Genomic DNA, 16,659 nt, shown 5'->3' with positions numbered 1-16,659 from the left:
TGTGTGTTTGTGTGTGTGTAATGAGGTGTTTGGACTGTCGATTTTGAACATGACATAAGGACGGGGACTCATAGCTGATTCTTTGTTTGTTTTGTCAGACACAGCAGGTGTCCCAGCTGAAACGCTTGGATGGGACGTGTGAGGACGGCACGGGTCAAAGGTCACACAGAAACTCTCTGGAGATCACAGATGAGGAGCTAGGAACCAGCATAGTGAGTAGTGTCAATCGATAATGCAGTTTCAGTGTTATTCAGCGTTTGTGTGTTGAAAAACTTCTAAGTTATGTCTTCTCCGCAGGACACAATTGCAATTAAGAAGCGCAGCTCTAGAACTCGTCGAATACGCCCCGTATCCACCAGGCTAAGTGAGGCTTATATCCTGTCCCATATCATCACAAAACACACACACACCTGCATCTGCACACACACACCAGGGTTTCCGCGGGTCCTTAAACACAATAATCAGATTTTTAGCCCTTAAAGGGGGCATATCATACCACCAGGTGTGAGTGTGATTCGCCATTGCAAGCAGGTTTGAAAATGTGCAGCATTGTGACATCACAGGTGGGCGTGTCCACCTAGATGTGTGCTGGATAGATCAGTCCACCAGCCTACCCAGTGGACTGAAGTAAACTTTGCTCATCTATGCCGACATCCCTATGCCGAGGGGGCCCGACCGCAGACGGACCGACCTATAAATACATATAAATATATATTTAGTGCATAGAAATTATGGAAAATGTATAATGTCGCACTCTATACAACTACGTTTAGAATCGTCAAGCTCCCTCGCCCTCCCTTCTAGTGGTTGTAGGGCGGCGTAGTATAGCCCAGGTTCATCCACCTTAGAGCTTAGATCGGGCCGAAAAATCAAACCCGACCCTATCCGAGCCCGTGCTCATTCGAGCCCGGCCCGGCCCGGTACATTAACTGTAATGATGAGCCCGCGACCGATTTAAACCCGACCATTTCTTAATATGTGGGCGGTTATAGCTGACGCTGTCAACAACAATTTTGAGTTGCTTGAAGTGAATCACAGAAATTGGTTAACAATTATCCAGATGAACAATGCAACATGGACAACACGTGTAGCCTAAATGTGTGTTTATTCGTAATTGGATCGTAGCGTACATCCAAATGAAGAGACTTACAATGATGATAAACACAGAAAATAACCACGATGATAAACACAAAAAATCAACTATTTTGGGTGGCCTAAGTTGGCCTATTACTCTAATACAGTAGGACTACAGAAAGTTTCAGAATATTTGTAAGTAAAATAAATAGGTAGCCTATATTTAAATATGTCTATGGGCTATAAAACACAGTGCAAATGCGATTAATGTCCATATTTTCACTACGACGTAGGCCTACAACATAGCCAAGCTACAAAATTAACACGAAATAACAATAAATTAGCAAAGTATAAAATAGAACAATTACCAATATAATACGCCCGAATGCATCTTTTATCACATTAGTGAATTATGGCACTAATGTGTCGCCATAGTTAAATGGTTGAACTGCCCATTCAAGGCCCTGATATGCTTCCAACTGAGGCACCGTCCACACTAACCCGGGTAAATCTACAAATGCATCAATATTCATCTGTTTAGTCCTTGCGTCCAAACTAAAACAGAGAATTCCGACACTGAAAACGATGCTTTTCGAAAACGATCGCTGAGGTGGATAAATGTGAAAACGCTGGGTTCGCGTTGTAGTGTGGACAGACGGAGGCTTTCAGAAACGACGACGTTCGATTGCCATGACACTGCCATGACACTGCCACAAGCTTGCGCTAGAGACCGAGAAGCTCATCAAAAGAATGGCAGTTGAAATGCAAATGTGGATCTCTCTGTACATCTCTGTACATCTCCAGAAACAACTCGACATATTGAGTCAAAAATATTCGTTGCTCCAACGCCGGAGGCGAGCGCTGTACTTAATGTTCTTAAGTGATGGTAAAAAAAAACGAAAGACGACAGTTCAAACCGTAGCCTACTTGGAGCAGCGTTTCTGGACAAGACCGGGTCGAAAATGATTAACCAGCTGATCAACTGTAAATATCATCTGATCGCGCGCCTGTAATCTAAACAGAGAGGCGTGGCGGAGTAACGTCTCTCTGTAACTGTTTATCAAAATAATTTCAGTGTGGAACGTGGATGCAAAACATTCTGAAAACGATATGAAAACGATAGTGTGGACGGAGATCATTTTCATTGCGCATGTGCGTTTTTACATTTACCCGGGTTAGTGTGGATGGGGCCTGGATTTCAATTTGCTTGGTTGCAAAGGCTTTGGATACTACAGAAAATGCCAACTTTTCATCGGATTGCTCCGGACTCGCCATTTCTGCTGCTTCATCGAATCGGTTTGGTGTGTGCGTTTGCGTGTGTGTGGCGCGCGTGTCCTGGCCTGTGTATAAAAACACTGGCTCCGATTGGCTACCATGAAACATGACTCTGCCTTAGCCAATCATAATCGCTTATCTCGTTGTTAATCCACCCGGTCTCCTCACTAGCAGTTTGTGATAGGAGCCAGGGGTGCGTTCGGATTACGCAGTTTATTCAATCAATTCATAGTAACGCACTGCATTTTACGTACAGTAACGGTAACGGCGTTGTAACGTCGGAAATAGTAATTAGTTAGAATACCCCGTCACTGAAAAAATAACGGCGTTACGTAACGCCGTTCTTTTAAACAGCGTTATTATCAACACTGCAAATGAGTGAAAAAGTAAATTTTTCGGTTAACGAGTACTTTTCACGTTCCTTTTTTAAGTCTGTAATTTTACTCTTACTCAAGTAAATATTTGATTTAGAATTCTACTCTTTACTCAATTACATTTTCCATTGCGCCTTCATTAAAATGAGCATTTTGATAAAGACATTATCTTCGTTGACATACAAGCGTACACGTTAGCGACGCACCCTCCCTAGGTTGCAACATTGTTGCAATTCCATAGCCGAGGAGACCGCTACATTGGGACTGAGGACTAGAAACTACGGAAGAGGATTAGGGCCACACATGTAAAAAAAAATTAAGTTCTGACTTTAATCTCAGAATTCTGAGAATAAAGTCAGAATTCTGACATTAATCTCAGAATTCTGACATTAATCTCAGAATTCTGAGATAAAAAGTCAGAATTCTGACATTAATCTCAGAATTCAGAGAAAAAAAGTCAGAATTCTGACTTTAATCTCAGAATTCTGACTTTTTTCTCAGAATTCTGAGATTAAAGTCAGAATTCTGACATTAATCTCAGAATTCTGAGAAAAAAGACGGAATTCTGACATTATTCTCAGAATTCTGACTTTAATCTCAGAATTCTGAGAAAAAAAGTCAGAATTCTGACTTTAAAGTCAGAACTACGGGTATCTGTAAGGACCAACCTCCGTGGGAGAGACACTTTGCTTTATGCAGTAGGAGGAAACCTATGGAAAGCCAAGAAGGCCACAATCCGGCCCTAGAATGGCGCGGTAAAAGTGCAAGAATTCCGTACGGAATCCGTACGGAACTAATAGCCGCGGCTATTAGTCATATTGAGATGGCAGTGTGCGAAATACCCGTCAATATTCGGGGATGCCCTCATCCCCAGATTGTTCTCGATATGCAGTAGCCAGCTAGGCCATAACATTACAATATTTCATGGATGCAAGCAAGCCAAGACAATCAATCTATATCTATAGCCTACATGACAACACACACACACACAGACACACACACGCACACACGTTAAACACACTGGTAAAGCAATAGGAGCCTGCATTGGCTAAAGTTGTTGGGATGCACGTTATTTTATAACAGGGACAGGAGGGGCAAAGTTGTGCATTACAATGCAAACACGACAATAATTGGCACCGTTCTTGCGCACTCAAAAGAACATGAACTGAATAAATGCCAGGTATATAGCATATTGGAGACGGGCACACAATCAGTGCATTTGCAAATGAGAGCCTGCAGTATTTCCGATCTTGTGACATTATTTAACCATCTTCTTCTTTCGTGTATCGTCTTCATATGTCCAACTTCGTGTCGTGTAGCCACTCCCTCGTCTCAGGTCCCACTTGGAAGAGGCCCTCCTCTGAGGGTGGTCTATGCCGGGGACAGGTGGTGATGATGTGGTCGGCAGTCTGCTCAGGCTCCCCGCACTCACACGCTGCACTGTCTGTTAGGCCCCACTTCTTCATGGATGCTTTGAAGCAGCCAACCCCTGTACGAAGGCGGTTCAGGAGGGTCCATTGCCGGCGAGGTAGATCTTCTCCCTCAACGCCACCTCCAGGATCCTGGATGTAATGGTGTAGGCGTGTCTGTCCTGCTGACTCCCACTCCTGCTTCCATGCCGCTGCCAGCCAGGCTTTGGTTGTCAAATCCTCCGGGATGGAAATAAGCATCTCTTGTGCGGCCTGATTGTATGGGTGGCGGGACTTGAGTCTGCTTGGAGGTGTTGCCATGGTGGTGGTTTCATGGAGGAGGTGCCAGCTGTGTTCCTGGGCTTTCCTTGCCAGGGCGAGGGTAGCGGCCTCTCGCCGTAGGCCGGCTGGCGCTATTCCTGCTAGGACTGGCAGGTAGAACACGGGGGTGGGTTTCAGGCAGCCACTTATGATCCGGAGGGCATTGTTGATGGCCGTATCGACCTTCTTGGCATGTGGGCTTCTACTCCAGGTTGGGGCACAGTACTCAGCTGCAGAGAATACGAGGGCTTGTGTGGAGATACGTAGAACCTTGGCCGAGGCCCCCCAGGTTGTACCAGCTAGGCGCCGGATGAGTGAGACCCTTGCTGTTACTTTAGCCCTCACTTCATCCAAATGCTGTTTGTAGGACAGTGTCCTGTCCAAGCGTACGCCCAGGTACTTTGGGGCCTGCTGGAACTCCAGGGGTTTGTTGTCCACTGAGATCTCCAGCTCCCTTCTTGCTTCCCTGTTGCAGAGGTGGAATGCTGCTGATACAGTCTTTCCCTTACTGAGCTGCAGTCGCCAGCTTCGAAGGTAGGCAGCCAGGACGTCCATGTCCTGATTGAGACCCTCTTCAACCGCCTTCCATGTGGGCCGGTGTAGCATGATGGCTAGATCATCCGCGTATCCATACCTTCTAGATGTCGTCACCGGTAGGTCAAAGATGTAGATGTTGAAGAGCATCGGTGAGAGGACAGACCCTTGTGGGACCCCGTTTCTCAGCCTCCTGAGCCTGCTGCGCTGGCCGTCACTGGTCTGGAGAATGAAGCTGCGGTTTGACAGCATCTCCATGATGAAGTTGACCATATGACGGTCCGGGATTGTTCTCAGCAGCTTCAGGTGGAGTCCGCGGTGCCAGACGGTGTCGTAAGCAGCAGTCAGGTCCAGTAGAACCACCCCAGCTTTGGTTTTGGCCTGGAAGCTGTCCTCGAGATCTTGTGTGAGAAGGGTTACCTGGTCCACTGTAGACCTGCCCCGGCGGAAGCCAGCCTGTTCCCTCGGTAGCTGTGAGTCAACTACTGGCTCAATTCGGCTGTGTATCATCCTCTCCAGGATTTCAAAAGGGACGCACAGCAACGAGATTGGTCTGTAGGACTTGGGGTCATCAGCAGGTTTGTTGGGTTTCAAGAGGGCTATGACAGCGGCCCGTCGCCATGCCCTTGGGAGCTTGGACCTCCGGAGGCACGCAGAGAAGAAAGCACACAGCCAGGCGGATGTTATTTCACTCTGGTGGATCACAAACTCTGGGTGGATGTTGTCGGAGCCTGGTGCCTTGCCTTGTTTGAGTTTGGCCATAGCGTCCTTGAGCTCAGCTGGTGTGAAATCTCCTGACAGGTTGGCATTGACACTGGTCGCCCTAGAGAGACTGGATACCTCGTGGGATGTTGAGCGGGCAAACTCTTTGTCTGCGTCTGGGAAGCGGCCATTTTTCAGGAGTTGGGCTGCGATGGCGTTTGCTGTCACAGGGCACTTGGGAGGAGGTGTACTTCTTCCTGAGAGCTGGTTTATGGTCTGCCACGCTTTACGGCTGGAGTGGGTAAAGTCAATCGACTCGACGACCTCTGTCCATCTAGCCCTGCGAGTGGCGTCCAGCTTCTCAAGCAGTGCCGTTGCTGTCGCATCCACTTCAGCTCTTGAGCTAGCCTGCTGGTGGGCTCGCAGGAGGTGGTTGCACTCCTCGTTCCAACCCGGGATGTAGTTTACATTGTAGCCTCGTGGTATGGTTTTCTTCGCTGCCCCTGTCAGCACTTCACAGTAGGCTGCATATGCAGCATCCACATTAGGAGTGTCTGGGTCCGGGAGGGTGACAGATCTTCTCTCTGTGTCAACAGAAAAAGCATGCCAGTTGGCCTTCCGGAAATTCCATCTTTTGACAGGCTTCCCTGCGACTGGCTGCACCAGTGATGGTATTCTGATGACAGACGGTCGGTGGTGTGATCGGGGGAACCTGTCAATGACCCTTCTCTCTGGCATCGGGTCCTTACTGTGGAACACAGCAAAGGCGAGGTCTGGGTTGGTGAAGGTGTTCCATCTGGAGGAGTAGAAGCTTGGTGGCTCTTTGGGGTCAAACAGGAGATGGGCGTTGGCATTGGAGGCCCACTCGCTCAGCGTCTCCCCATCCGGTGTTGTGTGGGAGTATCCCCAGTCGGTGTGCTGGCAGTTGAAATCCCCGGCGTAGATGGCGGGTGCCGGGGTAATTGGGAGGGCCGATGTGGACAGTACAGATGGTGGGGGCTTGTACACGTTCACAACCGTTGTTGTCTGTATCCTCGTGGACATCCACTCGAGACTAGCGCCTGGAGGGGATTGGCCTGTGGCTGTCCAGCTGAGGTCAGACCTGACAAAGGTGGCCATCCCGTGCTGCCTGCTGAGGATGGAGCCGGCGAGGTGGAACCCGGGCAACCTGAGAAAGTCTGCTTTTCCACAGTGCGTCTCCTGAAGGAGGACGGCCGCGGTGGCGTATGATGTCCAGTTTGGCGGTGGTGAGGCCCTCGACATTTAGCTGGAGCACTGCCAGGCCCTGGCGCTCGATGGTCGGGATGGCTGCCCGCCCTGACGTGAGCTTGCGTCCCCCCGGCCTCTTGCGCCCTGATCTGACAGCGTGACGATTGGGTGGCGACATTAGTTTCATGAGCTGGTCTTGCACCATATCTCATTACTTGCAGAGGAGGCCGCGTGGAGGCTGTTAGATTTCAGCTTATTTCTAAACTGTTCGGACAGACTCTGCGTTGTGTATTTTCAGTCGTAGTAGTAATTCTTGAAGTCGAAATCAAAGCAGCTTGACAGGTTGGATTAGAGGGTTGAATAGATGGTTTATTCCAGGATGTACAGCGAGATACAGATTTAGGTTGAATAATCTATAGTGGACCCGGTGGTCGATGACTTGTTCCTTGGCTGTCGAAACCCTCTACTCGTCGAACCAAAGGGTTGGGGCGAGTATTATACAAAAAGGGGATATATGAATAACAAGAGAACAGACGCACTCTCGCACTGATAAGGCCCCTGGCCCTGGCTATGTCCCGGAGGACCAGGTCGGTTCAACCTTGTTGAACATAACAATGGCAGAACACCTTGTATCAGTATGAGAGGCCCTGGCCTGTTCCTAGACTAGAAATGTGAACAATAAGAGAGACACTAAAATACACCAACATTCTACATTCCTCCCTCTTGATCATACTAAACATAGTTTAAAGATCACCCACCAAAAGAGAATTCAGTGTATTTTCTGGTGACCCATTAATAATTAACTAAATCAATGAAAGAAAGCATAAAAGGCAAAAGACAAGTAAATTCAAATCATACACAAGTAAACCAGGTGTAGGCCACTATAATAAAGAAAATAACAAACTCATTAGGTTACACATGATTAAACCAAAACAGATAAAAAATTTAAAGAATCAAGAAGGTCAACTGTCCAGGCCCCTCCCTCTGCTTGGCAGTGAAGCTCCACCATTCTTCAATAGCTTCCATTGTTCCCAGCAGAAGAAAGTGGTTCCGTTCCTCTAAACAAAATTAATGGCCTCAGTGGAAGGCCTAGCCTTAGAGACGTTGCGAAGTTTGGGGCACCAGACCTTGCGATGGGGTGGGCTCTCTAACACAGCCACCCTAAGGGGGGCTAACAAGATCGGGGCAGTCCCTGGGGGGGTCGGTCGGGGGGCGGTCATTCGGTGAAACGCACAGAGAGCTATCTTGACGACCACATAGAGCATAATAACGGGAAGGACAAACGGCTGTAAGATTTGGACTATCTGAGAAAACATGGATCCACCCAACCCACTTAGCCATCCTCCCAAAGACCAACCCGCCGTTTCCGACTTCAGCCTGGCCACATTATCATAGATGTCATGAACATAATTAGACACATTCGTAGACGCATCGGGGACGTATGTGCAACATCTCTGGTGTAAATGGCGCTTGATAAAGAAACAGTACCCTCCAAGATGCACAGCAAGGAAGTCCAATAGATACTGATGTTGGAAAATCATTGTTCTAAGCCCGTACAATTCATGATTAAGATCAGTCAGGCCATGGCTGGAATCGTTCGCTATAGCGTCAATAATATGTACTAAATCTCTAATCTCATCCAGAGCAATTGTGACGCCATAGTTTGGAATGATAGCAGCAAAGACTCTCTGAGTTGGAGTAGCAACTGCACGCTTAGATCTAATTGTAGCATTACTCTTCAAATGTTCCTCTGACACAATCTCCAAAGCTGGCACTATATAGGCGACATAACATGAACCACTCCAATTAGGAGGCAGATATGAATAAGCGTCCTGTCCACACACAAACATGGTCCCATTTACCGCAGGTAAGGCATCAGTGGCAATCGTTTGGCCAGGTGAATCACCAGGAACGCGGGTTACTGGGGGTAGGGGGACATTCACCAAAAGATTCTTTTCTGATATGGAAACCTGTTTCTGGCCCACAATAGCTGAATATGAACACACACTCTTACCCATCTCCCGCCCCTTTCCTTCATTGGTCCAACAAATTACACCCTTAGGAGCATAGCTCAATTTGATCTTAACTGGGGGACCTGCATCCATTGGGACAGTGTAATAGGAAACCTGTGGTGCTGCTACAGATCCAGATCTAGGGTTACCTCCGATGACTTCATGTTTATAAGCTGCAACATACTCGGGGATGGTGAACGGGACAGCGAGGTATGGATATACCTGAGATGAAGCTGGCATAAGCCCACAAACCCAACATGACTGCTCCCCTTTAGCCTTAGCTAACCCATGGGCAGTTTGTAAAAATGTGTTATCTTTGTGGATTACATCATGGCTGTCAAATGAACAATTTCCCCCTGTAAATAGATGGCACAACAACATCCCAAACAATACTGGTAACATCATGACTCAGTTGGTTTTGAGTAGCAGTCGCAACAGAGTTCTTTTCAAGTTGATGGATGGCCACCGCAGGTGTGATGGGGGATGAGGATGAAAGTTCGTAGTAGGGCGTCAGGACGAACACTCCTAGGCAAAGAAAAAGTGCAGTATCAGACATGGGGGAGGCATTGTCACAGCCTCCAACAGTAATAATAATCAACTATGGTTTGTCATTGTCTTAATGATTCGTTAAACAATGAAAAATGATTAAATCGCTTGATTCGAAAATGGTTATATCAGTAATCAGTAATCAGTCATAGTTCTCAATAAACCTTGTGTGAATGAATGAATGATTGAACCTTTGTTCAAAAATAAAACAAAACAAACAAAAAGTTCTAAAGCTGAGCAGTTGTGTCAAGAAGGAACCAACATGAACTTAGAGAGGTGGTGACAAAAGTCCTAGCATCTTCCGAAACTAACCTCTCGTGAAAATAAAGGAATGAAAATAACAAACACTCAAACACTCCCTACTCTTCACCCCGTATCAGTTAGATTGCGTGCCAAATCTAACGAGTGTCATTCCAAGTCTGTGTTATTGTTGGTTTCCGACATTGAATCGTATATGCGGCTGAGTTCTTCACCACTTTGCGACTGTAATTTCTTCAATAGTTCCTTCATTTTGTCTGAGCGGTTTTCGTTCCCTGGTTTCTCGTTGGGGCGCTCACGGGACATCTTTAGAGGGGCTTTACATTCTCTTATCCAGTGTCCAGTTTGTCCACAGTTGTGGCATGGTCGAGGTACTCTCTGCCCGTCGAACTGGGGGAATCTTTCTCTGTCTCTGTTGGGCTGGGGGAATCTTTCTCGTTCCCTTGCCATTCCCTTCTTCTCGTCCGCCAGGAATCGAATTCTGACTTCTTCATCTCGATCCACCTTTTCTCCGAATTCCTTGATCTCTGCCATTGTGCTGCTTCGGTTGTCCCAGCCGGGAAACCTTGACTTTACTCCCCTTCGGATCTCCGGCAGTACCTGCTGGAGGTACATGGTCTTCAAAGGCAAGTCCTGTGACTGGTCGATGGTGTCCATATCATATTCAGTTTGGCCTGAGTGCAGCAAATAACATTCGAAGAAGCGCTCGTTGAACTGGTCCAGACTCTCGTCTTCCTTCTGCAAACAACGTGTGATTGTTGTCCAGTTGACCTGTGCCTTGGAGTGCTTTTGGATCCACGCCTTTATGGCCTCCCATCCCTTCTCTGGTCTCATGCCGTCTTCTCCTATGGCATCTTCCACATCGTATCGAATCTGGGTGCGCTCAGTGCTGCTCAGGTGTTTGAACAATATGGCAAGCCCATCGTAGGGGTGGAGTTCGTACAGAAGCATCAGTTGTTTCAGTTTCATCCATGGCTGTAGGCCTGCTTTCTTTGGGTGCTCGATATCCGCACTCCATTTCTCGATGTTCTTCGGGCTGGAGGGTTCATAGAGGATTGTGCGTCCCTCAGCGCTTTCTATCTTCTTCAAGGGCCTGAGGTTAACTATTTCGTCTTCCTCATCAACCTTGTTCAGACAGGCAATGCTCACTGCCCTCTTGTGGGCAGACTTGCGACGACGCTCTCCCTCTTTGTCTTCTTCTTCACTCTCCTCTTCCTTGGATGTGGTCTTGATGTGTGGTGTGACAGCGCCTCCCATCACGCTGCAGTGCGGTTGTATGTTGTCATCAAATCCTCCATTGAGTGACTCATTCTTAGTCACTGCTCCAGACCTCTCCGCGTGGGGTTGCTGTACCCGGGGGTTCGGATGTTGAAGGAAGGAATGTGGTGGGACAGGGGAGAATTGGGGAAATTGTTGTGGGATCTGGGTCGCATCATAATTAGCATAGTCAGGTGGGGCAGATGGATTTCCCTTCTGTGGCACGTGGGGGGTACTGCAGATGACCGGGTACTCGCCTATAAAGCTGTTGACGGCTGAGAGAACACTGTGTCTTGACTCCTGTAAACCACCAGGTGGCGATGATGGCTGCATCGGGAAGATGTATTCCCCATCTGGGCCACACGATGGCAGTGTGGGGTACATGCGACCATAGACTCCCAAAACTCCTCCTCCGTTGCCTTGGTCACCCCCCCTTGGGGGCCCTGAGTCGAGGGGGCGGGCCGCTATCAGTCCTTCTCTGACTAGCGTCTGGTGTAGGTCTCTCTCCCGAGTCAATTCATCCTTTAACAAACGAATTTCATCGGCAAGCAGTTTGACTTGCTCTCTTGTCTTTCCCAGAGCATCTTCATAGTGAGCAGTGGTCTTTTCCAATTCATCTCTCTTTTTGTTGCTGACATGCTTGATAAAGTAGCGCTTACACTGAGACAATAGTAACAACCCAACTGGTTCACTTCGTCTAGTCTTCTTGACCCAGTCTTTGAAAACCATCCAGATCGATTCCTTTGGCCAGCGTTTAGTTTGGGGGTCCATCGTTATCTCATATGTTAGGCGAAGTTTATTTTCGGTTCCTTGCAAATCATGTCTGTCGTTGAAGAATCTAGACAGAGTCTCACTAATTGAATAAATATCAATCTCTCTAACCTCCATTTCAAAAGAATCTTGTTCTTTTCGTTCGGATGCATTGGGACTTTGACTTTGATTGCCATCTTTTTCCTCCTGCTCTTCCTTCTTCCTGCCTTTACCTTTCGGCATTTTTCTATCTTTTTCTATCTGTAAAGTAACTAAAACTAGCGACCAATCGCTGCTTAGAAAGAAACAAATAGACGCCTCCCACGGAGCTCGGTATGCCAACAACAGATGATGGCACACTTTTTCCTTCTTCAATATAAAACAATATATGTGATTCCTCGGCGGGGATCAAAAACAATATGTGATTCCTCGGCGGGGATCAAAACAACATAGCACAAACAAAAAACTCTAGCGATTCATGTAACCTCACCAGTGAATTCAATACAAATACGGTTTCACTCCTTGTCTGAAGTTGTAAAACAAAACCCCTGAGCAAACCAAACGTCTTAAGTTATATTCAGGACACGTATCAACATTGACAAACTAGCAAAGATGAACAAATCACTTGACAATTTATATTCTAGGAATCTAACCCAGATTCTAGGAATCGAACCCAGATTCTAGGAATCTAACCCAGATACACCTATTCTAGGAATCTAACCCAGACTCTAGGAATCTAACCCAGATTCACCTATTCTAGGAATCTAACCCAGACTCTAGGAATCTAACCCAGATTCTAGGAATCTAACCCAGATACACGTGTCTTTCCCAGTCATACAGCGTATATTCAGTGATTATTGAGCTCTTAAACACTAATACAGGTTCTCACTTCGTCAAGCTCTTAATGACACAACTTCATTACTCAGCAAATGTAGTGCAGCCTAATAGTAAAACAAATAATAATAATCACAGTTATGTGTGTGTAGATTATTTTAAGATTACTTTCTTGTTCTTTTCCCTTGGTCAAGAGTGTGGAATGAGATTCAGTCACCGTTGATTCCCACGTGGTGCATGGAGATGCGCTGGTTCAGCCGCGTTGTGGATGCGGGTCCCTCGGCAGGTCAGGCGTTGATCAGACGTCTTCCCAGGCAGGGCGCGCGCTCTTCTCGGTCACAGGGCAATCTTCAGAGGCAATCGTCTTCTCACTCCTCTCTCTTCAAGACGGTGTCACGGCACCAAATGTTAGATTTCAGCTTATTTCTAAACTGTTCGGACAGACTCTGCGTTGTGTATTTTCAGTCGTAGTAGTAATTCTTGAAGTCGAAATCAAAGCAGCTTGACAGGTTGGATTAGAGGGTTGAATAGATGGTTTATTCCAGGATGTACAGCGAGATACAGATTTAGGTTGAATAATCTATAGTGGACCCGGTGGTCGATGACTTGTTCCTTGGCTGTCGAAACCCTCTACTCGTCGAACCAAAGGGTTGGGGCGAGTATTATACAAAAAGGGGATATATGAATAACAAGAGAACAGACGCACTCTCGCACTGATAAGGCCCCTGGCCCTGGCTATGTCCCGGAGGACCAGGTCGGTTCAACCTTGTTGAACATAACAATGGCAGAACACCTTGTATCAGTATGAGAGGCCCTGGCCTGTTCCTAGACTAGAAATGTGAACAATAAGAGAGACACTAAAATACACCAACATTCTACAAGGCTGTCGTCTTCTTCCCCACATTTAACCATCCATCTACAGCTAATACGATCAGACAGATACATCATTGATCACATATAAGCCCACAACAAGCCCAACATCACCACGGCAGGTGCGCTCTCTCTCGCACATTCACACAATCACTCCAACTTCTCCAACTCCAAGGCAAAGCTGTTTCACTAAGACCACAAACAACCACAACTAACCAGCCTACATATCTACAACAATGCACAACAATCAGTTCTATACATTGAGTCTATCTTCTGTTTAGCTCACATGGCTAATTTGCATAGGCCTACTTGCACAGGACTGTCGGCTCCGCTTGTCAAAAAAATAGAACGTATTTGTGAATAAATGCTTTGAATTCTGAATACTGGACTTGGTGAGCTTGGTGAGTTGGCTATGGGACGTGCACTTTTACCGCGCCATTCTAGGGCCGGATTGTGGCCTTCTTGGCTTTCCATAGGTTTCCTCTTACTGCATAAAGCAAAGTGTCTCTCCCACGGAGGTTGGTCCTTACAGATACCTGTAGTTCTGACTTTAAAGTCAGAATTCTGACTTTTTTCTCAGAATTCTGAGATTAATGTCAGAATTCTGACTTTTTATCTCAGAATTCTGAGATTAATGTCAGAATTCTGACTTTATTCTCAGAATTCTGAGATTAAAGTCAGAATTCTGACTTTATTCTCAGAATTCTGAGAATAAAGTCAGAACTTAATTTTGGATGGATGCAGACGCGCAGGAAGATATTTTCGCCAGGGGGTGCGGAGTTACGGTCCACGTATAGTTTATATAATTCTAAAGATACTATGTTACACTGTATTCTGCAGACCACTCACAAAACTTGTTTGTCATTGTCGTGTCTGGCTCTGTGAGTGTGCGTGCATGCTATGTGCGTAGGCTGGATAAATCTGATTGCCCAATCAGCCAACCAAGTCAGTCTCGTTTGTGTTTAATTGGTTGTGTTCCTACAAAGCTCTTGCCTTTTGTCACATGCACAGAGCTTAATGCAAATTTGTTTGAAATGAAATTACATTTTTTGTTGTACATATTGCTTTTGTTGTACAACTTGTGAAGAAATGTTTTAGGAGAGCATCTCTTTCTCTGCCTCACTCACTCACGCATTCTAACACGTTAGGTCTTTTCACTGATCCAAGCACTCCAATACAAAAATGTAAAGTAACTTGTAATTTGAGTAACTTTAAAACAAAGTAATTTTTTACTCTTACTCAAGTAGGTTTTCCAATAGGAATATTTACTTTTACTAAAGTAGATTTTGAAGGAAGTAATTTTACTTTTACTTGAGTATAGATTTTCAGTACTATACCCACCACTGCCTGTTTGTGAGAAATGCATTGTTTGAAAGATGAGCCTTTGTTTTCGTTTCATTTAAAAATGCCTTTCATCAACAGTGGTTTGGGATTCTATAACTAAAATGAAGGTGCTTTAACAATGTTTAACCGATGTTGCAGAACATATATGGTACAAGTTTGTGTTGATTGCATGGAAAAGGGAATAATCGATTAAAAATGATAAGAGCCTGGTTACAGGGCCGGCGCTAGCCATTTGGGTGCCCTAAGCACAAATGCATTGTGGTGCCCCCCAAAAATGGACATCAATTCAGTAATTGTCGGTATGTTTCTCTTTATTTCCAATATAACTTCAACATGTAATGTTTGCAAATAAATAAGAGAAATTAAAATCTTGATAAAAGACTACACTAATTGTGCATTAACAATAGCAACAAACATTTAAATAAATAAAATAATACAGCGCCTACAGAGGGACACGTCTGCATTTCCTGGCTGCAAAATCAGCAATCAGGTCATCATATGAGAGTTTCTGAGCCACATCTCGATTGATGCTGATGACGGCCAGTCCACTTAAACGCTCCTGCCCCATCGATGAACGCAGGTATGTTTTAATGAGCTTGAGTTTTGAAAAGCTTCGTTCAGCAGAGGCAACTGTGACGGGGAGAGTCAGTGCAATTCGCAAAGCAATCCACAGATTGGGATACACCTCTTGGAGCTGATTGTCATGAAGAAATGTCAGCATTTCCAAGGCAGATGTCTTTGGTGGTAGCTGAGGAAGGTTGATGATTTCCTGCAGCATCTCAGGTCCATCAATGTCCGCTTTTCCCTTTTCCGTAAGTGTCTTGTGTACTTCATTGCAGTGTTTTTTCAAGTCCTCCTTGGACATTCCATTAACTTTGCTGAAATCAAGCAGCACTCCATATTTTTCTTTGACTTGATTCATGGTCTCAAACCTCTTCTGCAGTGACATTAAAGAAGAGTCCACAACACTATTGAAAAATTTGACCGCAAGCTTTTTAAGGGCATCATTGAAGGGCTCTTCAACAGCTTCATACGCAAACTGCCTTTTTGTGCTCCTGAGTCTTTTCTGCTCAAGCTCTGGTTCTATTTTCAGGGCCTCACAGAGTTCCTTAGCAGTTGACACAGCCTCGTCAAACCCAGACTGTCTGTATTTGGTGAGGTTACTTTTGGCACTGTCAATGAGCCTAACAGCAATATCAAGCTGCATCGAACTTGATTGAAGTAGCTTGTTCACCTGGTTTGTGATGGTAAGAAGTTCACAACACACAACAGAGCAAATCAAAAATCAAAATGACTTCCTCAGCAAGAGCTTGAGTCTCCACTTTTGCCACTGGATCCTTTACAGCCTCCCTAGCCTCCAGGAGAGCAACTCTCACTTCCTTTGTTTGATTCCGGACAGCTGTTACAATCTTAAAGTGGAAATGAAGCAATGAGAACTGTGACCATTTTTTGGTTGCTTTTTCATTTTTGAGAATACATGGATTTTCATTAAACCTGAATTTCAAATAGTTTCACTGGAAAATGAAATGTTGATGACGACTTTCGCAAGTAGGGCGCGGCCATGTTTTAAAAATGCAGGCGCTACGTCATCAGAATGGTTAGCGCTTTCAAATAAACAAAAGAGAGTGGTAAAATAGTTCATTTCCATGTCATTCCTGTCAAGAAGCCTAAACTGCTCCAAAGATGGTTAGCTGCATTGAAACGCCTCAGCCCCCGAATGGGATGAGGGCAGAGAGTATGTAGCGACCACTTTATAGAGGCTGATTACATTGAAGAGGGAGCTTTTGCTGTCCCACCAATCGGCTGAAGCCAGATGCTGTGCCAACAATTTTTAATTTTAGTGGCTATAGTGCTGGAGACACGGACAGACCTGTCAAATCGGACCCGGGC

The 16,659-nt window shown here is 45.8% G+C and overlaps 1 protein-coding gene across 1 annotated transcript in view; it reads left to right on the top strand.

Annotated features, from left to right (window-relative positions):
- LOC130393420 (capping protein, Arp2/3 and myosin-I linker protein 3-like) overlaps nucleotides 1-16,659 on the top strand; it is a 61,539-nt gene that overhangs the window by 16,709 nt on the left and 28,171 nt on the right. Inside the window, exons 10-11 of the mRNA XM_056604108.1 lie at nucleotides 99-212; nucleotides 298-364. Of these exons, the coding sequence (XP_056460083.1) occupies nucleotides 99-212; nucleotides 298-364 (181 nt within the window). The remainder of the gene's footprint in view (nucleotides 1-98; nucleotides 213-297; nucleotides 365-16,659) is intronic.

This window comes from Gadus chalcogrammus, chromosome 12 (genome assembly GCF_026213295.1).
Source record: "Gadus chalcogrammus isolate NIFS_2021 chromosome 12, NIFS_Gcha_1.0, whole genome shotgun sequence".
Lineage (NCBI taxonomy): Eukaryota > Metazoa > Chordata > Actinopteri > Gadiformes > Gadidae > Gadus > Gadus chalcogrammus.
Note: the sequence above shows the minus strand (reverse complement) of the source record. Positions and strands in the feature narration are given on the sequence as shown.